At 32.6% G+C, this 26,178-nt stretch overlaps 2 protein-coding genes and 1 long non-coding RNA gene across 5 annotated transcripts in view; all 3 read left to right on the top strand.

Moving 5' to 3' along the window:
* The window catches only part of LOC143255629 (uncharacterized), a 32,673-nt gene extending 21,553 nt beyond the window's left edge, over positions 1-11,120 (top strand). For both annotated transcript variants that reach the window (XM_076511590.1, XM_076511591.1), the window contains one exon: positions 7,129-11,120. In XM_076511590.1, the coding sequence (XP_076367705.1) occupies positions 7,129-9,666 (2,538 nt within the window). In that variant the 3' untranslated portion in view covers positions 9,667-11,120. The remainder of the gene's footprint in view (positions 1-7,128) is intronic.
* On the top strand, positions 10,684-20,808 carry LOC143255630 (uncharacterized). Its single transcript, XM_076511592.1, has 4 exons — positions 10,684-13,108; positions 14,164-14,186; positions 18,393-18,463; positions 19,679-20,808. The coding sequence occupies exons 1-4, from the start codon at positions 10,684-10,686 to the stop codon at positions 19,704-19,706; spliced, it is 2,547 nt and encodes an 848-aa protein (XP_076367707.1). The 3' UTR covers positions 19,707-20,808.
* A 1,277-nt stretch (positions 20,809-22,085) lies between these two features.
* Positions 22,086-26,178, top strand: part of LOC143255634 (uncharacterized) — a 62,829-nt gene continuing 58,736 nt past the window's right edge. For both annotated transcript variants that reach the window (XR_013030766.1, XR_013030765.1), the window contains exon 1: positions 22,086-22,120. This is a non-coding gene — a long non-coding RNA (uncharacterized LOC143255634). The remainder of the gene's footprint in view (positions 22,121-26,178) is intronic.

Consider the following 26,178-nt stretch of genomic DNA (forward strand, 5'->3'; position numbering starts at 1 on the left):
TGAATCATTTATATAAAAATGTCCAAAAACAGTTGTAATTTAAATGGCTTTTTACCTAAGCTGTAAATAGGTTTATAGAATTTATAATGCTATGAGAATCAGTTTTTACTATAGTGCACGCATGCACGCACACACATCAGTCATGTTCTCTGGAGTAATATTTGTTGCTGTCATATTCAAAGGAATGGTTAGAAGTTTGGAATAGAAAATAAGCTGTTTCTGTTGGTTAGGAATTTATACTTCAGATCAAAATAAGCTTCTTTTATGGGCTTGGAAAATTTATTAATGTCTTTAAAAAGAAAGGTTATGGCATTTAAACTGCATGTTTTGAGTTTGGCAACATATAGATTGTGTCTGAGGTCCGGCTTTTGGCCAGTAATCACTAACAAAATTATATTGGGTATATCCTGAAAAATACAAATTTCTACCAAACTGTTCTCTTTCTCTTCGTCTTTATGTAAATGTAATTGCATGCCAGCTTAACTGTGTTTGATGGAATTGGTTGTTTCCCAATTACTTTTCAATGGTGATACCTGGTGGGTGTTTCAAAATTGGATTACTTGATGCTCTTTCTTGAAATAAAATGAAATTTGTAGTATAATTTTTTGAATGTATTGCAGTTATCAGAACTTTTGATAGACTTTGGCATACAGGTTTTATGTGAGGTATAGTACACAAGACAAGGATATTATATGAAATTATTTGTTGGATAGGATCTTGAGAAATATTTGAAAGATCTGTTTTACATTCTACATGATACACCTACTACATGATCATATTATACAGAAATAACAAAGAAATCTATCTGACTCAAAGAGGATCCATAAATTATGCATAAATAAGTTGTTTTATGGTGGATTGTTTATCTGAATCACTATTTTTGCACTCACTGTAACAGTTTGAAACTATCAAAAAAATCTTGAACTTTATTATACTTTAACAGCATTGTGACACCTTACAAGAAGCTGGTCCCAAGTTTAGTATATAAAAGTTTATTAATTTATTAACAGTTAAATTTTGTTCTGAATGCAATATTCCAAAAAGCCAGCTTTTCTGATTTTATATTTATTTGTAGACAATTATCATCAGATACTAACGTTCTGTGGTATAATGGTATTTAGACATATTTTCAAGGGCTTCCTTCAGGCTTTTATAGACACACATTCATCCTACATTTCTGTGAAATACTTCAAGTTTCTATCATATAAGTGAAGTCTTTTGAAAGCAGAACTCTTAATTTGATGAAATGTTTTACAGGAAGTGTGAGGAAAAAGCTTTTTTTTTGTAAATATTAGTTTCATAAGGATATAAATATGAAAATCCATTTGTCAAACTTGTGAATTTGTTGGTTGAAATATCCTGATTTCTTAAATGTTTTGCAACATCACTTTTTAGTATGGACTGTAGATTTATGTAGTTATGTTAAATATATGGCTAGCTACTACATCTAGTGTTTAGTTCAGTAATTCATTTAAAATAGTTAATGGAGTAATGTCTGATCATAATTGCATTAAACACACGCTTGTTCATTTTTAATGTAAATGGTCAGGGAATTTATTTTTAAAAGTTCTTATACTCCCTGGGAAAGAAAGAATTTATTAGTGTTTTCTTTTGTAATTAAAACTTAAATAATATAAAAATTTGAAATATAAACTACATTCTGATATTAGTTTTGTTAACATACATCCATAATAAGAGTTAAAATTTTGAACATGAATGTAAAACATTGTGATGTGCAAAAAAAGCCAGACTTGGTTTTAAAGGGTTAGGAGAACTTGAAAATCTTGCATAGGTTGTCATTAAATAACAGACATACAGCTTAACTTTTGAGAGCTATATCAAATAATTAGTAGTTATTTTTTACCCACTGGAAAGTTTAGAACATCTACTTACAAAATTATTATTTTCAGAATTGAACTAGTTCATAATTATTTAATATATTAAATGTAAATAATTATGTATTATCGTTTTTAAATGTACAAGTTCTGTATTTTCTCTTTTCAGTTGCTTTGAAATCTTTTATCTTAATTTCAAGTAACAGTATTTTTATTTTAACTATTTTACAGAAGTTAAAAGATACTTGTAATTTCAATTAATTGATTAACTTACATTACACTAATTGATGAAATTGCTGCCATAAGTAATCAGTTAAATCACTCAGCTCTAATCTACTTTTCAAGTGCTTTGATAGGCAAAGTACCTCACTAGTAATGATGCCCTGTACTTTAAAAAAAAAAAGAAAAGAAAAAAAAAAGAGTATTTTGTTATTAAAGTTTATTTTCCAAAAGCTGGCCTTCAAAACTAACCCTTTATGTTAATCATGGACAAATCAAGAAAATATAGAAAGAAAAAAAAAGTATGCAGTTTACATGAAGTTCTACTTCATTATTACTTCCAATAAACAGCCACTTGGACACTATTTGTAACTATGTTACCAGCAAAATTACACAGAATACTTTGAATAGTGTGAGTCTAGCCAGGCAGATTGTGTACTTATTGCATTAAGAACAAATGAAATGACTTGAAGATGTGGTCTTTCAGTCTCCACATTTCCTCACAAAACTTGTCATGGCAGTAGAAGGTGAAACTGTTTTGATTTTCACAGTTTTAATAAGATTTTGGCAATGTTTAATTTTATTATATCTTTGAGTTAGTTTCATATCAAAGATCTCTAAGATGGCAGGTGAGTGCTGTGTTAACAAAACTAAATGACTAACCTCCTAGCAGTTACTAGTAAGATGCTTTTTAACAATGCATACTGTCACATACTACACTTTTCACAAACAAGATCCCATGTTAAGTGTGTTTTTCTTGTAATTTTAGTGTGTGAATTGAACCAAAGACAGCACTCATGCAGTTTAGAATCTTTCTTTATTAGCTTTTTGATTTACATTGTTTTACATTATTTTTAGTATCAGTTCTTATACTTGTATAACTTAATTTTTTGCAGATACTTTTGTTGTACATGAACACTGCTTCTCGTTTTATTTCCATTTTTCTCTTGCCCATTCTATAGTTTATTTTGTTGTTGAATAATTATTACTTGCTAATGTTAATTTTCTCTATATCCACAAGTTAATTGTATTTTACTACCTTGTATGACTCTCAAAAAGATAGCCAGCCATTAACACAACTACACTTGCATTTTTCTACATTCTGATACAGTATCTTGCCTTCTGTCATTAAAACCTTTCTACTTGCATTGCCCTTTATCAGCACGAATTTTCACATGCTGTTAGCCTTGGTACTCTTACGTATATCAACATGAGATACCTGCATATTAACAGGCAAACAGTTAGGGAACATCCCTCCTCCAGTAGTTATTTGACACTACCCCTGTCATAACTAATGCCCTCTAATTTGCAACTGTTAACCGTTTTTCTGTTGGCAGTATTATTGTGTAGACATATTCTCAACTATAGTTTGATTAACATATAAACATATACAAGAGTGTTTACTTTCTTAATTTTTCTACTTTAGTTACACTGTTAATTACCATTTTTGTTCTGTTTCATGGGGAGTTAAGAATTAGTGTTATTTCTCTTCTCTCCTGTTATAACTTAAATTGGTATGCACTCACAGTTTTAGGCAGTTATGATGACAAGTGCTGTTACTGATGTGGATTTATCGATTATGCCCACTTTGTCAAGAACCACAGTTGTAGGCCCATGGAGTAATGGTCTCTGGTCCATCAGGAGTTCACCAATTTCATGCAACAACCAGAATAATTTGATGCTTGTTCTATCCTACCTGCTCTGGGCTTAAAAGTTATGAGGAAGAAGAGGTTATGTGCAGCCTCTCAGATATGCACCATTTTGGGAGAATTGCCCAGATCCTTTGTGGAATTGGTTAATCAGGTGTGTTGTGTTCCGTACTTACTGCCTGTTTCATATGGTTCCACTCTGTCCTGCTTAGGGATGAATGGGTCGTGATTTAATATTTCCTTCTTCCCTGGATATTGGGGATCTTGTGAATCGTCTTGGGGAGCCACTGGATTCACGAGTTAGTATGCCTCAACCTCCACATACTATGGATGATTATTCTTTTGTATAGTCACTTTTTCCCTTTGTGTGGATGGAATAACAATTTTTGATTATTTTTTCCCAACCTCAACTTTCACATTTTTGTCTGAGGTTGTTTATCATTCCCTTGTGGGGTTTTCATATTATTCTTGGAATCTCCTTTTTTCTATCATGGCATGACTTTCCTCGTTTGTCCTTGCATAACAAATGTGGCTGTTCTACTGTTAGAATCTTCTAGGTCTGGAAGCTGTTTTTTTCTAGAGTTCGTTTACTACTGACATCATTGTTCGCTTTTCTCCCATATTGGAACCTCAGTGTGGTCCTCCTCGCTCTTATCTATCCATCATACCTGTCTTTATTTTTGTGTTTGTTATATCATCTTTCCTTGAAAAACTCCTGCTCATGTTGGCATGCAGATATTGTCATTCTTGTTGGAGATTATGGTTGAGTCAGCCCATTTGCATACCTCCCTATTATCCTTGACTTTTTCTTTATCCAACCAACCCATTCCCATCTTTGTATTTGCATCTCTCCAGCCTCTTGTCAATTCTGGCATCTTGGGTGTTTGAAGCTCACTATAGATACATGGTCAAGCATCCAGCATAGATGACCTTGTTCTCTCGTCCTTAAATTTGCTCGTGTTTGGAGGTACTTCGTGGTTGATCCATGGTTTCTAAAAGTCATCATATAAGGTTTGGCCCTCCATTTTGCTTCATCTTCCCTGTTGTTGTACAATTCTGTTTCTTTTTTTCAGGTCCTGTTTCTTGCCAGTATCATTTGGAGATAGCTCAGGACTTACAAGTTTGTCATCAATCAAGGAGATTCTTCTCATCCTGGATTTTGTTCTTATTTGTTTAGTGCTCCCCAAAAAGTAGGGGATTAGATTTCAGTCATAAATATATAAATTCTGAACCACTCTATAGTCATTCCCAGATTTACCATGAGGTTGTACTTATTAACTCTCTGTTGGGCTTTCACTCTAGGTTTGTGGGTGATGAAGGTCAATGTGTTGGATGCATATTTCCATAGTATTACATCACCTGCATCCAGACAGTTTCTTCTCTTTGTTCATCACTAGTGTGTGTGTGTGTGTTTTAGATTCAGGCACTTCTGTTTGAACTTGCCTCAGCTTTCTGTATATTCTGTTGAGTAATCCAGATTTTGCTTACCTGTTTCATTCTATGAACCTTTATTTTTACTATTATATGGACAGCTCGCTGTTTCTTGCTTCATCACCAGCAGACCCAGCCCTACATACTCAGTTCTTTCTCCTGGAAGCTGCCAGAGTGGGTTGGCTTGTCAACATTTTGGGATGATTTTTAGCTCCCTCCTTAGTCATGCCCAGCCTTCTCCAACTTGGCTGAGAGCTATGGAATGTCTTGTGTGCAGCATCACATCTTATCCACCTAATGTGTAAGAGGTTCTTACTGTTTTGGGGAGCTGTGAATCCAAGAGTTCATTGTTTGTAGCTCATTGCTGTAGGAATATGCACTGCACTTTGAGGCTGAGTTCTTGATAAGAGTGATGGTCAAATCTCACCATTCAGGCAAAGAGTACTCCTATCCCTTTCGCAGTGAGTTTGATGTGATATACATGAATTTGTGTATGCATTTGTATATGTTAAGAATTTGTACTCTAACTTTTAATGCTATAAGTGTATCTTCCCAAAATTTGGTAGATTTTTAGTACTGATTTCAAATCTTTTGTACACAAAAAATTAGGTTTATTAAGTATTTTTACTGGATTTTTTTGTGAAAATATTAAGTCTGTTTTGTTACTAGTCTGATTGTGAAGTGATTTTCATGTCATAATTAAACTATTCTCTGTGTAATCTCTCAAACTTCCTAATTACATTTCAAATATTTATTTTCAGTAGAACTTTATATTTTGTCTGTTATTTTCTCTGTCCTAACTATGCAGGGGCTGTCAATTTGACTGACCTTGTAACTACCATAAAAAGTTGGAAAATAAATATAAATTATGTTATTAAGGTCCAAAATGGTTACAGATTATAACATGTAAACATAAATGTTTAGTCTAAATAGCTTGAATCTTATAACATCATTTATTATTTTTATTATATTGACCTTTAAGCCATGCCTGGCTAACAATACAGAAGTTAAAATGATGTGGCATACAATCACTTATACCACTGTATTCAATAACATAAAAATTGAACTTTAATCTTTACACAACTGTGTTTTAGTAAACCAGTATTTTTAAATATACACTCGCATTTCAATTACACTGTGTAACACAAATTTTGTTCCTGGATAGTATGTGATATTTTTAAATTCTTAGGTTGTAAAAGTACATAAAATGGCCATTATTCCCTTCAAACATTGCTTTTGTGACCTGGATAATGAAATTTAGAAATTAAACTATTTTCTATATAAAAACGGGAAAATTTACATATTTTCATTTATGTAAGGCCTGAATAAAACAACATATGAATCAAGATTTACATGTATTTATATTAAAGTTATATAAAAAAATGTTTAGAAGTGTAGTTTTTTGAGATTTGCGACTTTAATGTAAATCACTTTCATGTATCAGCCCCCAAATATAGTCTCCCATCTTTTTTTCGATATATGCTCCCAGGTCACGAGAGCAAAGTTTGGAGAGAAAAATAGGTCTTTTCCATTTACTTTAGGCATAAGCAATTGGGAAGTAACACTTTCTGCCCAGGAACGAGAAAAAGTAAAAATTTTGTTACATTGTATATGTGTACAGATTAATACTAGTTTGAAATAATTTATTAAACTTATTTTTCTCAAAACATAAAACAAAAATAAGTAATAGAGCAAAGGTATTTCTATGCACTGTTGTGGTGTACTGCTTAAATATTCATAATATGAATATATTATGCTGTTTGACTATGTTTTTCTTTGTTTTGTTTTTAAGTTTGGTCTCATGTTTTGTGCTTAGGCCTCAAGTTTTCTCTTTCTTGTACACATATGCAAACATTAAATTGCTTTGTTCATAAACTTTCTAGGTAAACTGATGTTTTTTTTAATTAAATTATTACTCTGTACAAAAACATTTTATATATATATATATATATACACATACATATTTAACTCAGTCATTTTCACTTGAATTTCAGGCACCTTTGCTAAATAGTACTGGACATGCTGATTCCCCTGCTACCATATACATTACCAAAAAAGTTAATGTTCCTGTAGCTCTAACTCGAAAGGGTAGAAAGACACCACATAAAAATATCATCAAGCAGATGAAAATAGGATCAAAAAAATCAGAGACTCCAGAAACTAGTTTCACAGGGGTTGAGTCTTTGTTGAAAACACCAGAGCCATTTTCTAGAAAAGAAAGTTTGAGTAAGTCTCAAAGTGCAAACTCTGGCAAATCCTCCAGTTTATCACCTGAGAAAATACCAAATATTTCAGATGATCAATCTGTTTTTCACAAGGGTAAGAAAAAACAATCTGGTTTGGCATCAGATTTCTTAATTGGCAATGCATTTGTAAAATCAGATGCTGAAATTTCTCTTAGATGTAATGCTAGGGCAAAAAAATTAACTTCAAAACAAGAAAAAGAAGGAATCTCTGTAAGAGATATTCTGGAATACACTAATGTTACAGTTAATGAGAATGACAAACTGAAATCTGATGAAAAAACAATGGTAAACAAAATTGTTGATACTCCTCAGAGAACTCCACCAGCATGTTTTACTAATAGTGAAGGTATAAAAGAAATTATGCATGCTCCAAGTACTCTTTCTAATGTTGATTATAGAACTGTGAAGGGAACTAAGAGACTGGCTAAAACATCAAAGTCTGCTCCAAGAGCTTTAAAAAGATTGGTGCATGCTCCTCAAGCTGATTATAGAAATGTGGAAGGCATTAAAAGACTATTCAAAACAGCAAAATCAGAACCAAAAGCTTTAAAAAAACTAGTACATACTCCTCAAGCTGATTATAGAAATGTGGAAGGCATTAAAAGGCTGGTCAGAACACCAAGATCAGAACCAAAAGCTTTAAAAAAACTAGTACATACTCCTCAAGCTGATTATAGAAATGTGGAAGGCATTAAAAGGCTGGTCAGAACACCAAGATCAGAACCAAAAGCTTTAAAAAAACTAGTACATACTCCTCAAACTGATTATAGAAATGTGGAAGGCATTAAAAGGCTGGTTAGAACACCAAGATCAGAACCAAAAGCTCTAAGAGGATTGGTTAATACACCTGAAGCAGATTACAGAAATGTAAATGGCATTAAAAGACTTGTTAGAACACCAAGATCAGAACCAAAAGCTCTAAGAGGATTGGTTAATACACCTGAAGCAGATTACAGAAATGTAAATGGCATTAAAAGACTTGTTAGAACACCCATGGACAGTCCAAAAGCTGACTACTCAAACATTGAAGGTGTCAAAAGATTACTTCGTAACCCTGAAAAATCTTCTCAGTTAGATTATACTGATGTTGAAGGTGTCAGAGAATTAATGAAGCAAAGAAAAGAAACCCCAAGAAATATTGAAGGTTTGAAACAAGTGAAGACATCAGCTAGATCTCCAAGAACCAGTTTCTCCAATTTATCTGGCATTCATTCGCTATTTAAAACACCAAAGACAATTTCAGAGCCAGATTTCACTGGATTGGCTGATATTTTTGTCACCCCAGAAATTTCAAAACAGTCTCAGACACCAGCATCAAAAAAAACTAAAAGGACAAATATAAGGCACACACCATCTACAGATGTTATTTGCCCCTCAGTGCTCAAACAAAAGGTAAAAGCAACCATTAATGATGCAGTAATGAAAGAAACAGAAGAGAAAGAGACATCTCCTTATTTAACCACTTGTAGCACAAGGAGAGGAGAAGCAGAAACTGTGATTTCTGTCAAGAATAAAAATCAAGTGGAAAGTATAGGAAGCAGAATTTCCTCTGGAATTATTGATAATGAAGACCAACCTAAGGCTACAGAAACTCCAGACACAAACCTTTCTAGTACACCCAAGATAAGAAGGGGTAAGAGAGAGCAGATAATCCAGGATCAGTGTGGAAACCTTGTACTGTCTGCTACAAGTGGTAAAATTAAGCAGATAGACACTCCTGAAACAAACATTTCTAATACACCCAAGGGGAGAAGAGGTCGTAAACCTCAACAAATTCAAGAGCAGAGTGAAAATTTCTTGCTTTCTGCTAAAGATGATAAAATTAAGCAGAAAGATTCTCCAGAAATAAATGTTTTTAATACACCCAAAGGAAGAAGGAGTCAAAAAACCCAGGGTCAGGGTGACACTCTTGTACTGTCTGCTACAGATGATAAAATTAAGAAGACAGACACTTCTGAAACAAACATTTCTAATACACCCAAGGGGAGAAGGGGTCGTAAACCACAACAAAATCAAGAGCAGAAAGATGTTCTAGAAATAAATGTTTCTAATACACCCAAAGGAAGGAGGAGTCAAAAAACCCAGGATCAGGGTGACACTCTTGTACTGTCTGCTACAGATGATAAAATTAAGAAGACAGACACTTCTGAAACAAACATTTCTAATACACCCAAGGGGAGAAGGGGTCGTAAACCACAACAAAATCAAGAGCAGAAAGATGTTCTAGAAATAAATGTTTCTAATACACCCAAAGGAAGGAGGAGTCAAAACCCAGGATCAGGGTGACACTCTTGTACTGTCTGCTACAGATGATAAAATTAAGAAGACAGACACTTCTGAAACAAACATTTCTAATACACCCAAGGGGAGAAGGGGTCGTAAACCACAACAAAATCAAGAGCAGAAAGATGTTCTAGAAATAAATGTTTCTAATACACCCAAAGGAAGGAGGAGTCAAAAAACCCAGGATCAGGGTGACACTCTTGTACTGTCTGCTACAGATGATAAAATTAAGAAGACAGACACTTCTGAAACAAACATTTCTAATACACCCAAGGGGAGAAGGGGTCGTAAACCACAACAAAATCAAGAGCAGAAAGATGTTCTAGAAATAAATGTTTCTAACACACCCAAAGGAAGGAGGAGTCAAAAAACCCAGAATCAGGGTGACACTCTTGTACTGTCTGCTACAGATGATAAAATTAAGAAGACAGACACTTCTGAAACAAACATTTCTAATACACCCAAGGGGAGAAGGGTCGTAAACCACAACAAAATCAAGAGCAGAAAGATGTTCTAGAAATAAATGTTTCTAATACACCCAAAGGAAGGAGGAGTCAAAAAACCCAGGATCAGGGTGACACTCTTGTACTGTCTGCTACAGATGATAAAATTAAGAAGACAGACACTTCTGAAACAAACATTTCTAATACACCCAAGGGGAGAAGGGGTCGTAAACCACAACAAAATCAAGAGCAGAAAGATGTTCTAGAAATAAATGTTTCTAATACACCCAAAGGAAGGAGGAGTCAAAACCCAGGATCAGGGTGACACTCTTGTACTGTCTGCTACAGATGATAAAATTAAGAAGACAGACACTTCTGAAACAAACATTTCTAATACACCCAAGGGGAGAAGGGGCGTAAACGACAACAAAATCAAGATCAGGGTGAAACTTTTTTATCACCTGCTACAGATGATAGAATTAAGCAGAAAGATACTCTAGAAGTAAACATTTTCAGCACACCCAAGAGAAGAAGGGGTCGTAAACAACAACTAAGCCAAGATCAGAGTGAAAGTATTATGCTGTCTGTAACAGATAATAAAATTAAGCAATTAAACTCTCCAGAAACAAATGTTTCTAAAACACCCAAGGGAAAAAGGGGAAAAAGACCACAACAAAATCAGAATCAGAGTGAAATTTTATTGCTCTCAATAGCAGATGATAAAATTAAGCAGACAGACACAATAGAAACAAATGTTTCTAACATACCCAAGAGAAGAAGGGGTCGGAAACCACAACAAAATCAGAATCAGAGTGAAACTGTATTGCTCTCTGCAACAGATGATAAAGCTAAGCAGACAAACACTGTAGAAACAACACTTAAAGGAAGAAGGGGTCAAAAACAACTAAACCAAAATAAGAGTGAAACTTCTATATTGTCTGCTACAGATGAAAAAATTAAGCAAATAAACTCTCCAGAAACAAATGTTTCTAACACACTAAAGGGAAGAAGGGGTAGGAAACCACAACAAAATCTGAATGAGAATGAAACTCTCTTGCTGTCTGCTACAGATGAAAAAATTAAGCAGGCAGATACTCTAGAAACATTTGTTTCCAGAGCACTTAAGGGAAGAAGGGGCCAGAGACAACAGCTAAGCCAAAATCAATGTGAAATTCCTGTACTGTCTTCTTCAACTGATAAATCTAGTGTACTAAAAGCACCAGATACAAAAGCTGGTTTTGACAAAACCTCAGATTTCAACATTTCCAGCACGTCAAGAGTGGTAAAGGATACAAAGAAAAAAAAAGCAGCAAAGGATAAGAGTGAATTGTCTGTAATATCAAATGCATCTAACATAAGTAAAGTTTCAGGGATTTTAGACAAAAATGTTTCTAGCACACCTATGAGGAGTCAGAATAATAGATTGATACAAGAACAGAGTAGTGCATATTTGTTACCTGCTAAAGTTACAAAAATAAAATCTGTTAAAAATACAGACAGAATAATTTCTTCAACACCCATAAGAAGAAAGGGTAGACCAAAGAAAACCCTTAATGAATCAATTTCTGAGAAACATTTAACTGGAAATCTTGTTGTGACCAAGAGATCTAGTCTTTCTCCAGACACAAGAAGAGTTTCTGGTTTACCCAAAAGAAAGAAGCGGTTGGAAAGTAACAAAGCTGATGAAGTTTTAGAAAAGGACAGTGTGATTTCTGTAGTTGAAGTATCTAAAGATGACTCTTTCAAGCAAGTAAGTATGTTGCGTGGAAGAAAACTTCACACAAAAGAAGAACATGAAGCTCCCATTCCTGTTGATCAACAGGTGGAATTGCCACCAAAATTTAGAGGAAGAAAGCGTGGCAGAAATCAGGGAAAATATGTCACACCTGAACAGAAAGAAAACAATATAAAGAAAACAAAAGAAACATCTCCAACACCAGCCAAAAAGTTAAAGAAAATGGAGGAACAAGTCATAACTCCTGTTCTAGTTTCTAAGAAGAGTAAAGGGAAAAAGTTTATATCTGTTGAAGAAAATAGCAAAAAAGCAAAGGATTTCCAGACAGATCAAAATATTTCAAACATTATTACCAAGACACCTGGAAGTGCTAAGCAAGAACAAAAGAAAGCTAACAACCAAGTTTATAAAATTGTAAATGTCAAATATAACACAGATAATGATGACACATTAAGTAAAGGAATAAAGCATGCTCAAAAGACTAACACCAGGTCACGTAAAAGACACTGGGAAAACACAGTGGACATCAGTAGAAATGTTGAGGAACTTTCATCTGTTTCACCAAAAACTGCACGCAGGCAAACTGTAAAGAATATCCAAACCAAATCAGATCTCACTTTTCCTCATTCTGAGATGGGTAACAAGGAAATTCCTCAATCTCCTGAAACAAAGATAGAATTTGATAAAATTGTGCAAAATGATAAGTCTAAATCAACAGTTAGAAGAAGAGGTCAGAGGAAAAATCAAACTTTGCAAGCAGAAAAAAAAGAGAGACTATTAACAGCTGTTTCAGAAGAAGTTCCTGCACGAAAGACTAGAGGTAGAAGAGTATACGAATCCACAGAAAGTCCCGAAGTTCGTAAAAAGGACAGTTCCAGAATTTCTCCAAAAACGAAAAATTTATCAAAAACAAGAAGTAGTAAGGTTGGAAGGAAACAAGTAGCACAGAAGAGTATGGAAGTTGATGTTGAAAAGACTATTGTAGAGTGTGATAATATCCCAAATACAAACGAAAATGTGTCTCGTATAGCAAGCATTAAGCAGGAACAAGAAATGAGTACTCAAGGAAAAAAAACAGTTACAGGCAGGAGAAAACCTACAGTGAATGTAAATGGAAAAAGTGAAACTCCAGTTAGAAATGCAAAAGGACAGAATAAAGGAAGATGCAAGAGGATACAAAAACCATCTTCATCTGGAAAGAAAAATCATTCACAGTCTGACCTTGGCATCATGAACACCACCAATGTACAGATACCTTTAGTAAAAGGTAGGTATTTGATATCAGTCACATAAAACAAATTTTTAAAGATGTTGCATTACTAAATTGAATCTTATCTCCTATTATATTAATCAGTTAGTTTTAATGATTACTATTTATCTTATAGAAATAATGTGTTTCTGAATGAGGTACTAAAATATTTAGTTTCTGAAATTGAATTTTTTATTTTATTTATTTATTTATTTTTACAAGTTACAGCTTTTGCATTAAAGAAAAACATTTTTGAAATGTACAAAGGTGTAGTCACCAAGGTAATCATTTTCAGATACACAAGAATGAATGTACCAGTGACCTAGTTTGAATTTTCCCAGTAATATTTTATTTTATACTAGTTGAAAGTTATCTAGTAGTAAAATACACATTCTTCCAAATAAGAAATGTACTTACACTCTTAGGGTGTTGTTCTTTAATTCTGAAAGTAGACTTAAAAATATGTTTAATTTTGAATTGTAGATAATCTCTACAATTTAAAACAAACTTCTTTCATTAATCCTGGTACTACTGACTTAAATATGGTTCTGCTGTTACATCTGGTTTCTTTGGTACTTCAAACTTCAAGATTTGTAAGTGGTCAGTATATTTAGCATTTCATTGGTACAACTATCAGTCAAAGCATTAGCAAGCTTGCTATGTTTTAATATGATTTACCTCAATTTAGAATAATTTCTTGTCAATTTTCAAGTGTAGAATGTTTTAACAAAATTTAATTTAAGTGCCACAGAAATCTATTGAAGTGGATAAGTCTTGAAAAAGTTTGTGTTGTATACACTTATTTTATAATTACCTTGTTAGTTTTATATTAAATTTTCTAAGAGTGTCAAACACAATATAATTAATTTTACATACTTTATGGAGCACAATATTAAAATAATAAATAAATTATATTCATAATGATGAGAAACCCATTTGAAGTAAAAATGTATTTTCAAGACTGCTGGTACAGGTATCAATAAAGCTTTAATGCCCATACCAGCTGTTTTAATAATACATTAATAAGCTACATATTTTGTAATTTTCATGCTTTGTTTTGTTTTTATCCACAGGTAGAAGAGGGAAGAAAGCTCAGGTAAGTTAATTTCAAAATTGATATTTTATTTTACAGTAATTCAGTTGTTGGTTTTAACTTGGAATTAGCTATTATTAAATGTAAAATTTAAATGTTTTTCTTTTCAACTTATAATAGATTGTCAATATTTCAATAACTATAACATTTGTTTCTGGTGATACCATAAACTTGTATTTCAGTTTTTCTGTGATACAAAAGTCAGTTTTAAGTTATATAGTTTGGTATATTTATGACCAGGTAATTAACTTATACACTACCTTTTTTGCCAGTATCAAAGGTTGTGACAGCTGAGTAGTTTTACTGATATGTCATTTGTTTTAATCTCCTCTGATATCTTTTTGGAAAATAATTTGAAATATAGAATATTTTAATATGTAAATTGCACCATTCTAAATCTTCAGTAAAGAGAAGTGAAGATATATGAGTGCTTGCTGCACTACAGAACATATTTATTTTTAATAATTGTGTTGAAAGAAGACATTTTGGTAAAAACCACATTTTTATGAGGAACATTTTGTACAAAATTTAGATAACACATTCTTCTGAGGAACTCATGCAGTTTCACTGTAAGGTGACAGACCTACATCTCTGTATTAATTGCTGTTAGAATTTGTTTGGTGTATTATTCATCCACTCCTTTTAAGGCAAAAAAGGAATAAGTTTTTGATACTTTTCTACTTCTTCACTGTAAGCACAACATGACATTTTGGCAGCCTTATTGTTTTAGCTTTCTCCATGGGATTTTCATTATCATTAAGAGTTAGTGAGTAGTCCTGTAAATGTGAAATAGAGCTTAGACTGAAAGAGCGAGATGGGTTTTCTATTTGTAATGTATTAACCCTCTAGAAGCTTTGGGGGAAAGACTCAGAAATACCATATCATTCATTTTGTTGCCTCTTTTTCAAGCAATAATATGAATAGTATGCAAATAAGATAAATGCATGAATTTGTGTATTTATGTTTTTGCTTCATTTGCACTACGAGTTTTTTTTTAATACCTTTTATATATATGTATATACACAGCTTTGTTCCCTCTGTCATTTTGATAATACTTATGTAAAGTATACAAAACCAGTATTATACTTTAAAATGTTTTGCTTTCATGTATAATACAGTTTATTGACATAATCACTGGTGTACAGCAATACTTTGTTAGATGTGGATGTGCATAGAGTGGGAATAAAGCACATATACACTGCTGACTAAAATCTTAAGGCCAATGAACATAAAGAAAAAATATACGTTTTGCATTGTTAGACTCAACCACTTATTTGAGTAGAGCTTTGAAAGATGAAAATAAGAAAATGGAAAATAAAAATAAAAAACTTTTTAGCATTTGATAGGGAAATTGTGAACACTATGAAATTAGCCTAAATACTAGCTGGTCAAAAGTTTCAGACCATACTGAAACGAAGCGTTAATAGGTAAACACGTAACAAAATTTAGTCATTTGTGTTCAAACATTAGCATTGTCAACATCTCCCACTGATATCTCCTCTTACATTGGGTAAAAACATGGCAAAGGATAATACATTGACAGAGTTTGAATGTGGCAAAATTATCGAACTGCAAAAGCAAGCTGTCTTTCAACATGCCATCACTGGTGAGATTGGGCACAGTAAAACTGCTGTTGCAAATTTTTAAAAGACCCTGAGGGATACAAAACAAGAATTTCAAGTGGTCAGCCCAAGAAAATTTCGCTAGCATTGAGCAGGAGGATTCAACGGGTTGTCTGGCATGACACTTGCCGATCATCGAACGAGATTAGGGTCTTTATGGACACAGAATGTAGCTCAAGAACAATAAGATGGTATCTACAAGAGAAAGGCTTTAAAAACTGTAAATGTCTTCAAAGGCCACGCCTCCTTCCACACCACAAAACAGCTCGGTTAAACTTTGCTGAGAAGCACCAAACATGGGACGTAGAAAAGTGGACGAAGGTTTTGTTCTCTGATGAGAAAACATTTAACCTGGATGGTCCAGATGGCTTCCAACGTTATTGGCATGATAAGGATATCCCACCAGACACATTTTCTACACAATACAGTGGAGGAGATTCCATTGTGATCTGGAGTGCTTTCTCCTTCCATGGAACAATGGAGCTTCAGGTTATACAAGGGTGTCAAACAGCAGCTGGCTACACTGGCATGTTGGAGAGATCATCCTTATTGACTGAAGGCCCTCACTTGTGTGGAAATGACTGGATCTTTCAGCAGGACAATGCCCGCAGGACAAAGGATTTTTTCATGGCAAATAACGTGATTCTTTTGGACCATCCAGCACGTTCGCCCGAAGTGAACCCAAATGAAAATGTTTGGGGGTGGGTGGCAAGGGAAATCTATAGAAATGGATGTTAATTCCAAACAGTGCATAATCTTTGTAAAGCCATCTTCACCACTTGGAATAACATTCCAGCCAACCTTCTGCAAATGCTTATATCAACCATGCCAAAGTGAATGTTTGCAGTTATTCACAATGACAGCTGTGCAACTCATTATTGAGACCTCTTGTTGGGCATTTCCTACTTTATTTAGGACTTCTTTTTGGTATGGTCTTAAACTTTTGACCAGCTAGTATTTAGGCTAATTTTATAGTGTTCACATTTTTGCTATCAAATGCTAAAAAGTTCTTTATTTTCATTTTCCCTTTTCTTATTTTCATCTTTCGAAGCTCTACTCAAATAAGTGGTTGAGTCTAACAATGCAAAATGCATACATTTTCTTTATGTTCATTGGCCTTAAGATTTTGGCCAGCATTGTATATGGCTGACTGTCTAATAGGAATACAGAGGGTTCAGTAAGTTATCAAAATGGTTTTGAATAAGCAAATTAGCAATTCATGTGAAAACCACAGCAAATCATCCAAGTCGCACTTGAATAGATCATATCAAAACTACGATTTGACAGCATTTGGTGTTTCAGTGGTAGTTGATGCACTTCTAGAAGATGGTATGTAAAATCTCTTTCCAATGTAAAACATTCAACTTTGTTCAGATTGAGGATATACAAAACAGATCAGTTTGGATCATTGTGACCATCCAGAAAGAGACCTGTAAGTAGTCATATACTAAGTGTCAAATTTTATTATGTTTGAGAATCCACGCAATGCTAAATGGTAGAAGCTGTTTATGTATTCATAACAACAATATTCAAGATAATGGGAGGATCTTTGAATGTAAATGTGACATTTCCAAAGCAGCTTAAGAATGAAATGAGTACTCGTACTCTTCCATATGAAGACATACCAGTAAACTCTTCCACGAATGTTTGTGTAATTGGACAACTGAAACAGGCACTGGGAAACCATCATCCTGATACATTAGATGGAGGAATAGTACAGTTTGGATGTGACAGTTGTACCTTGAAGCCTCTTTTGTGATGAAAAATTTATTGCAGGGCTATTTCAAGATGTGATAAATAAATAAAGTAACATTGGGCATTACATGGACTGTAACAATGTAGTCAGGTGACAAAATCATTGTAATCTACTGAACCACATTTTATGGTTGTGTTATATTTCCTGATTTTTACTCATTTGAAAGCATTAGAAATTATTTCAAAACAACTTTTTAAGGGGGAAAGAGAGATCATAAAAACAGTTTCAGTTAAAGTGATTCTGGTGGTTGTATTCCTTCAGTGAAAATGCTGTTAGAAAAGATATATATAAAACCAAAGAAGCTGTGTAGATGAGCTGTAGTAAACCAAAATAGGCAGGTGATTCACCTAGTACCATGTGAAAACCCTGTCTCTTGGTAGTTACTGTTTGTGCAGTGATAAGTCAGTCTTTAAGAAATATATTAGGAATAAAATGAATACATTTTTAGTGGTGACTTTTCTTTTTGAAGAAGAGGGATAAAAAAATTATTTTAATAATTTTAAGAGGCTTATCATGTAATTACTTATGTAAACATGTACTATAACCAGTTAAACTGTGAATTCAGGTTTCACCTTTCTTGATAATGGACTATTACCAAGTTTAATTTTCTTGAATTAAAATATAGTCTTTTTGCCAAAGAGACATTCTCGTAAAACTTGAACTGTAACAGTGGTAATTTGTTGTGAATGCTAATACTTGTGCGGCTGTAGTATTGCATTTTTGGCAATAAATAGTTAAATGCAGTACTAATGGTTGTGAGATGTCAAATGGAATAGCTTTTATTTTAAAGTACTTTTAGAAATCACTGAATTGATGTCTTAAATTTTACAGTCCTCTGTAAAGACAAGTCAAGCTAGCCCTTCAGTGAAGACTCAGACTACTCGATCATCAACAAGAGCGATGTAAGTTTTGGTTTTTGTCAAGATGGACATTTTAGAAATGCAATTTCAATATTTTTAATGTAATTTAATTGTTGTGCCTTTTATTTGATCACAACTTGTTAAAAAAGCAAATCTTGAAGAGGGCGTAGTGTATTCAGCATGGTAGACAAAATCATGTTGTTTTTGTTGAAGTGGATAGCATGGCTTAGTATAATGTGATAGAAGTTTAAGAATCTGTATTATACACAATTTTTATTAAAATACTCCAAAATATTTGAGCTGTGGTATTGGGTTAAAAATATATTATCCACTTGTATAAGCTCCTTCTCCTTTTTGTATTTTTGATGAACAACCAAAAATGTGAGAAAATCCTAATTGCTAAGTGTAATATACCACATTAGACTTACAGTATTCAGTATTAACATTTCACACTCGGTTTGTTCACCAAAACAAATTTTGTAAATCTTCAGCTGCATCTAACCAAAAACATATTTTCTTTTTTTTTCAGTCACTAAATACTAGGTCTAATTTGGTAACTGATTGACTTCTATTTGGAAGATTCTAAGTTTATTATACTTGAAATGAAAATATTTTTGTCTTAAAATTTCCAGAAATTATGGTAGTAAATTTGATGTAATGTATTCAAGAAGGATGAAATTTTTTAGAAGTAATATGTTGGTGTCATGCTGGAAAGGGTAAAATGAATATTGTGTGCATTTAGATGTAGTCAAGACATAATAGTTATATTTGTGCTTGTATTATAAAGTAGAAAGACTTGGTATTCCAAAAATTGTTTAATTTTCAAGGTATAAGTTCAAGGGATGTCCAGTTCAATTCTCACTTTGATCAATGTGTTATTGGGTTATACTAGTTACTCATTAGTAGTTTTGAACACAAGTTAACCTATATCATAGTGAAAAGTATCAAATATACTGTTAGTATGAATGTGTTTTCGTATGGTAACTACAGAGCACATGGAGAACTTTTATTTAGAATTGGGGGTTAAACAAGATTTTGATTCACTTGCATGTATCTCCAGGTTAAGGCATGATGAATATGGTTTTTATAAGCAAGGTACAAAGTATTTATGACCAATATTTTTTACTTATAATCAGTGTTTATTCTTGTTAAATTTTCATATCATGATAACATGTAAGAGTGGTAGAAAATTTGTATGGGTATTGCAACAGAAAGAGTAATAGATTTATTCTTCCTTTTTTTTTTTTTTTTTTACAGAAAGTCATCTCGAGGTGGGAGTAAATAATAGATGGCTGAACCATGATAGTTATATTTGTAATCATGGTTTGTTTTAGACAGTTGTAATGGTGTAATTTTGCATGTTAGAATTAGCTCTGTTTATATTCATTGCATTTTCATATGTATCCATTTTCCATTGATTGTACAATTGTATGTCTTTACTGTGTATCCACCAACAGTACCAGTTTTAGTGTAACTGTGTTCATACCATTTTAAATAGCATTTTTGTGCCTTCACTGGTATTTTTATACAGTTATGAGAGATGAAGTTTTAACTGTCATTGTCATATTGAGTTTTTACTAAATATTTTTACACCCATTGGTTTGTATGTATTCTCTTTAATATTAACATACAACGTAATACAAAAAGTTTGCACATAAGGAATCTTTTTACTAATAATTTATATGTATGCGTGTATTTGAGTCTTAGTACTATTTAGAGATTTGACTTTGTTTATTTGCAGTACCCTCATTAAATCATGCATAAAACCATTCATTTGGAAATATGAAGCCTCTTGTTAAGGAAAGAATGAGAAAAATAAGAATTCATTTATTCTTTATTTGTTTAAATTGGTGTGGGGTTTACTCTGAGGTTTGTGTAATTTGTACTTTTATGCGCTTGATGTTTGTCTGTAAGAAGTGTAAGTCAACTCAGAAGTCCAGAATAAAATCTTATTCTTCCTTTCCAGTTCTAAAATTTTCAGTTTTTAAAGCTAATACCAGAGGTTTTGAGACAAATCTTGCACATAGTAAAAGATATAGATAAATGGCTGTACACAGCATGGGTTTTGTACAGTATGGTGTAAACGAGGTTAAGGGCATAAACTGCAGTTATTTCATCTTGGCATGTTTATGTGGTAGTTCTATTGTTGAAAGTTGTTAGTTTTTATACTTTATCAATAGAGAAAGTATTATCTTTCACAATGCCTTACCTTCCAAAAAACGTTTTAACTGTAATTGCCTAATATGCCTGCATATCTTTCAAGTTGTCTTTTAGAAGTAAGTTTTGTTGTAAATGTATTTTTTTCTTCATTCAAGTCATCAAGTTATGTTGTATATAGATTTTGGGTCATTGATCTTAAATAAATCATTCAGTATTCAGCCTAGAAAGTTGTTTCTCTCCAGTGACTCATTATTCACAACAAGTTCATTGATCTTTCCTGCATTTTCTAAGATTCAGTAAAATAACTAACTCTACAAAACTTTCAAATTTAATTAGTGTCTCACTTGAAGCAAGACTGAGTTGCCTCTTATACTCTAAACCTATTTAATCTGGAAGTGAATGTGGAAAACATCTAAAATATTGTAGACAATTATAACCTTTAGTTCTCTTGCAATATTCCTGAGCTATCTTGTAATGAATAATTACCATTGTTATTGTTATACTATACCCATTGTTCTTAAAAGTAGCTCATAAAAATAATCTTCTAATGCCATTCAGTTCCTTTATTAGTTTATATATTAAGAATTTAGTATTTGGAATTCTAGAACACTAACTTTTTCAACTATGCAACATTAGAGAATACTAAGGATGACTCACCGTTTTTGGAATTCCAACAGTTCTGGATTTGTAAAACGTCTATTCCAAATTATGAAATAAATTTAGTTATGCACTGAGTTTGTCATAATATTCCATATCTACCAGTGAGAAAATACTTTAAAAAACACCTTTTAACACAAAATGTACAAGCCAAATTTGTTATGTATTTGTAAGGTTGAAGTTTTCAGTACAAAGAATCTAAATAACAGTTCTGACTTATAAGAATAAAGTTTATGTCAATATGATGATCGAGTTTTTTCAAATACACATTTTTAGCTCATAGTTTGTCATCTGACTGTTTTGAGATCTGATTATAATGTCGGACTCAGGAGGTCAAATCCTTTCGATTGATACATTTGACCATATCCAAAGTCTCATAGACTAATTTACTTTAATCCTGTTTAAAAGAATTTCTATTTGAGGATAGGTTGGTAAAGATTTTGATGAGTAATAGAATCAAATCAAGTGTGCACTTGCCCCACGTTTTGTATTTCTGGAGCGGGGGGGGGGATTCATAAATTTAACCTACTCTAATACTGCCTAAAATAATTTCAGATGCCATGGCTGGTGAGAATTCCCTCTTGTTTACCTTTAAATTAGTAATGGTGTAATTTAACCTTCTCTAATACTGCCTAAAATAATTTCAGATGCCATGGCTGGTGATTTTCCCTCTTGTTTACTTTTAAATTAGTAATATTTATACGGTTTATTTGCATAAGAAGAGTCTTAGAATAGTTTTTCTTCTGTAAATTGCTTAGAAAAAATGTCTGATTTACTGAGAAAGGTTATGTAACAGGTGCAATATCTATATAAATATAGTAGTACTGTATGTTGCATGTCCGTATAACTACTTTGCATGGTGTAGATGGATCTTCAAAATTGGTGAGTAAGCTCATTAGGTCCATGTAGGGCACATACACATTTTTTATTATGTAGTTTTTAAGAGCCGTTTTTTTACCACTACCTCACCTCTTGTGAATGGAACTTCACCATATTTGGTATGGTGGTTCATTCGGTCTATGGGAAGATACTTGTAAATTTGAGGTTTCACATTTTATGTTTTGCAATTGTTAAGTTTTTATGGGCATTTTTGACAATTACTATAAGGAAAACTTTTCATGCCCCAAGATAACTTTCATTAATCATGAATTTGCATAACGTCCGTTCAGGGGACGGATACTCCAGCAAGTTTTAGAATAATTTTTAAGCTACTTAAAAAAAAAAAAAAAATTGTTTTCGTTGTTGTTGGATTATTTTTCTAATGTTTTGTGGAATAAATATTTTGTTGGATTTTAAAACTAAGAACATATATTTAAAAGTAACGGTAATGCGTATGCTTAGTTATTTATAAACGGCGAAAACTGACATAAAAACACAGAATTTAATGAATGTTTTAATTTCGTATATAACCAAAATTTTTAAAAGAAGAATATATAAACCAGTGTAAATGGAATGAAGTGAACGATTTGAGTTAGTAAATCTAAAATTGGACGTTTTAGATCGATTAAAAAAGATATTCTAATAGAAACAAAATCATATTAAGTTTGATCTTTGATAGTATTTAGACGTGTATGTCAATAACTAGGTAAAAGAACAACATAAAAAATGGGTTGGGATAACAACAATGGCAACAAAGATGATGCATGTCTGTAGCATAGTTTTGTTCGTGTTATCGTCTACTATAATACATGGAAATAATATAATGTGAATACCAACTAATATGTGATTTTTAAGAAAGGTTTTCTAAGTTTGAGACTATTTTGACAGTTGTTTAACGTAAGGCACGAACTAAGTGCATAATAGATGAGTAATAGTGATTCTTTGACCATTAATTCTGAAATTTTGAGTAACTTTTTGTTTAGATAGGTTGAGTTGTTTTGAGAAAAAACGTCGCCATGTAAAGATTAATATCACTGAAAAGGCTTTAGTATATGTTTTTTTGTGCTCGAAGATTATTCATTAACAGAATTTCAGCGACATAATCAGATTGTATATTTTTATATTTGGAAGTTAAAATAAGAAACACCAACCACAGAAATATCGTAGTTTGTATGTACATTTCGACCGTTTATTTTCGTGTGATAAAAAAGATCAAAGTGAAAGGTTTTTTCTCTCGAAAACATAATTATTTCGCAAAATGCAGTTATCGTTTATTTGAAATAAGACATTAAGCAAACTATTTAGGATTGAAACTTATTTTATAGTATTGGTTTATTCTGAAGAAATTACACTGTATGTAATTGGCTTGAGCACCGAATGCTGTCTTTGAATCATTTGATAGACGGAGTATTGGTATGAATAGGTGAAAAAATAAATTCTAAAACAAATTCACAAGACAGTAATTATCTTCCATATCGGAACCCTAGATGAGAATTAGTTCTTTTGCTCAAGTCGCTTTAAAGTAAATTACAAAGTGCATTTTAACCACAGAACAAAAGGAGAAACTTACTAATTAAAGTATACGCGAAGTAAATTTCTGATAATACGTAATAACTTCACTATTTACTACATATTGTTTAGTAGTACTTCACTTTAGAATTAGAACGCTGGGAAACATACTTTTTTCAGTTACTGATTTTTTGGTGGATGACTAATGCATTCCATAATATATATTCATTTTAGTATTTGTAATTAATTTGGAGAGCATAAAAAGTAAATAATTTTTACTGTCATACAATTTTCTGATGTCTTTTCATTTAATAAGCAGGTTTTCTGTAAATTGTAATGTAGCTGTATTTCATTCACCATTTGTTATTGTATAACACATTAAAAAATAACATGACAATGTGATCGTATTACAAACCTCTTAACTCCAAAGTGTAACCCGATATAAATTAGTTGAAGTATTTAAGTTCGAGGCCAAAGACAAAGAGAAACGATGTTTACGTAGCAACGGCCAGGAAATAAAGGACTCATCAGGAAAAGGAAGTGGCATGAGCAATGTGAATTGGAAAAAAACAAACACTGTTCCAAGAAAATTTCAACAGTTTTCACAGTGACAATCAAAAAACACGATACTGATATCCTAATAGTTTTTTTTTGCTTTGCATTCTCCTTGTCAGGTTTTTGGCCTTGTAGACCAAGGAGAGTGAGGTTTACTTAGACCTCTTCCTTTAATCCAAATAGCAAAACTTACTACTCGCTTTTAAAAGTAACGCGTGATACAAGATTGAGGTAAGAAAGAGAGAACGTCATTCTCAAAATACGAACTTCCGTGTTGCAATAAAACATTTACAAACGTCATCCAAAGGCTAGGCTATTGAAAGGAAATCCTTGTCATGATTAATAAAATGAACATTACAATTTGCCGAAGAATTTGTGGATTTAATGTTTTTTCTAATTGTCTTCCGAGTAAAGCTGCACGATAAGCTTTCTCCTCAGGGATTGAATCCCTATTTGAAAATATTAACTTATAATTCAAGCGTATTATAAAATTAATCATTTTATCAAATTACTTGAAATTTAAACAAACGGACACATCTAATGAATTATTATAACATATTTAAATATAAAGTGACCACTTACATTCAGTTAAACTGTGTAATGAATAATTGACATTTTCACAAAATAATATTGTGCAACTTTCAATATGTTTGTATTTCTTAAACAATTGTTTCCTTGGTAGAACTACGTGTCTAGTGTTTTTTCTACAATGTAAATTGTAATTTAGCTACATTCTTCAAAGAAATATGTCAATAATTTCATGGTTATTTATCTATGTAATCATACTTGATTAATGGTTGATTTGAATTTAAGCATAAAGTAACATAATAGGCTATCTCTACTCTGCCTAGCACGGGTATCAAAATCCAGTTGTTAGCTATCGTTGTAAGTTTGCAGACATTCCGCTGTGCCAATGGGGGAGCCTTGATTAAAGAAGAAAGGTAACACAGTGAACTTGTATGCAAACCCCATTTGTCTTTTGCTGTTGTTTCTCCGTTGAAAAGATTGATTATGTGTAACTGAGTCAGTTACGAAAAGGATTGTAAAGTTTCAATCGAGCCCACATTAAAATATAATTTTTACGTCATTTTCAAGAGGGATTTTCCAAATTCATCCCAATTATAAAGTATTGTAAAACACCATTCAAAAGAAATATTCATTGATCCTGTATTTATAAATGCATATTCTAAGTCTTGGTACTTCATAGAAAGAGCCAGAGTACTTTAAAATTCCAAACAAAATGGAGGTTTTGTAAAACTTTTCAGAATCATAACTGTAATGGAAGCGAGGACATTCGTTATAGTTTTGTACCCCATTTTTACGGCTCGATTTACTTCTAAATGGGGGCTTCATCTTATGTCTGATAACCTCTTTATTGTCGGGAATCTAAGTTCTTCAAGAACTTTGTATAGGCACTTAACAAGCGGGTTACACTTGTGTGGGATAAGTCTGGAGTAGTATTAAAAACATTGAGTAATACTTGGATGTTTAGGTTTCCTGGATAATGGGGTAATAACTTGTTTGTGTAGAATTTATGACTGTTACAAATAGTTAAGGATATGTACGAAATATGACCTTTTCCATATTTGCGCGTATTTCGAATGTGTTCAGCAAGAAATGTATCACACACAGCCAATAGCTCGAATATTCCTAAGTGCCATTATGCATTTAGCTAAATACTTTATCGCTTTCTCTGAATGTTACCCCTCTTAATGATCGAAACTTCATGATGAAGAAAATATGCTCTAGAAATAGTGTCTGTATTTTTTATCTGACTCCATCTGTTCTGTTAATGTCTTGTTAATTCTTTTACTTTGGTTTTACGAATAACAAATTTGGTTGCATAAGTGTGATGCAGCAAGCTTATTTTGCGTCAAATAAACTCTCTTGCAGCATATTTCCAGTAAGACTATCCAGTTGTTGCTAGCAAAGAAGCTTCAATTGCTGTTGAAAACAATTAGCATATAGCGCAGAAGACGTTTTCCTTCGATGGTGAG

The sequence above is a fragment of the Tachypleus tridentatus genome, chromosome 7, assembly GCF_004210375.1.
Source record: "Tachypleus tridentatus isolate NWPU-2018 chromosome 7, ASM421037v1, whole genome shotgun sequence".
Classification (NCBI taxonomy): domain Eukaryota; kingdom Metazoa; phylum Arthropoda; class Merostomata; order Xiphosura; family Limulidae; genus Tachypleus; species Tachypleus tridentatus.

Excerpts from the sequence above, each read along its gene's own strand:
- LOC143255630 (XM_076511592.1), top strand. The coding sequence starts at position 10,684 with ATGCTGTCTGTAACAGATAATAAAATTAAGCAATTAAACTCTCCAGAA. Across the intron at positions 13,109-14,163 it reads ACAGATACCTTTAGTAAAAG|GTAGAAGAGGGAAGAAAGCT; the intron begins GTAGGTATTTGA and ends TTTTATCCACAG. Across the intron at positions 18,464-19,678 it reads CGATCATCAACAAGAGCGAT|AAAGTCATCTCGAGGTGGGA; the intron begins GTAAGTTTTGGT and ends TTTTTTTTACAG.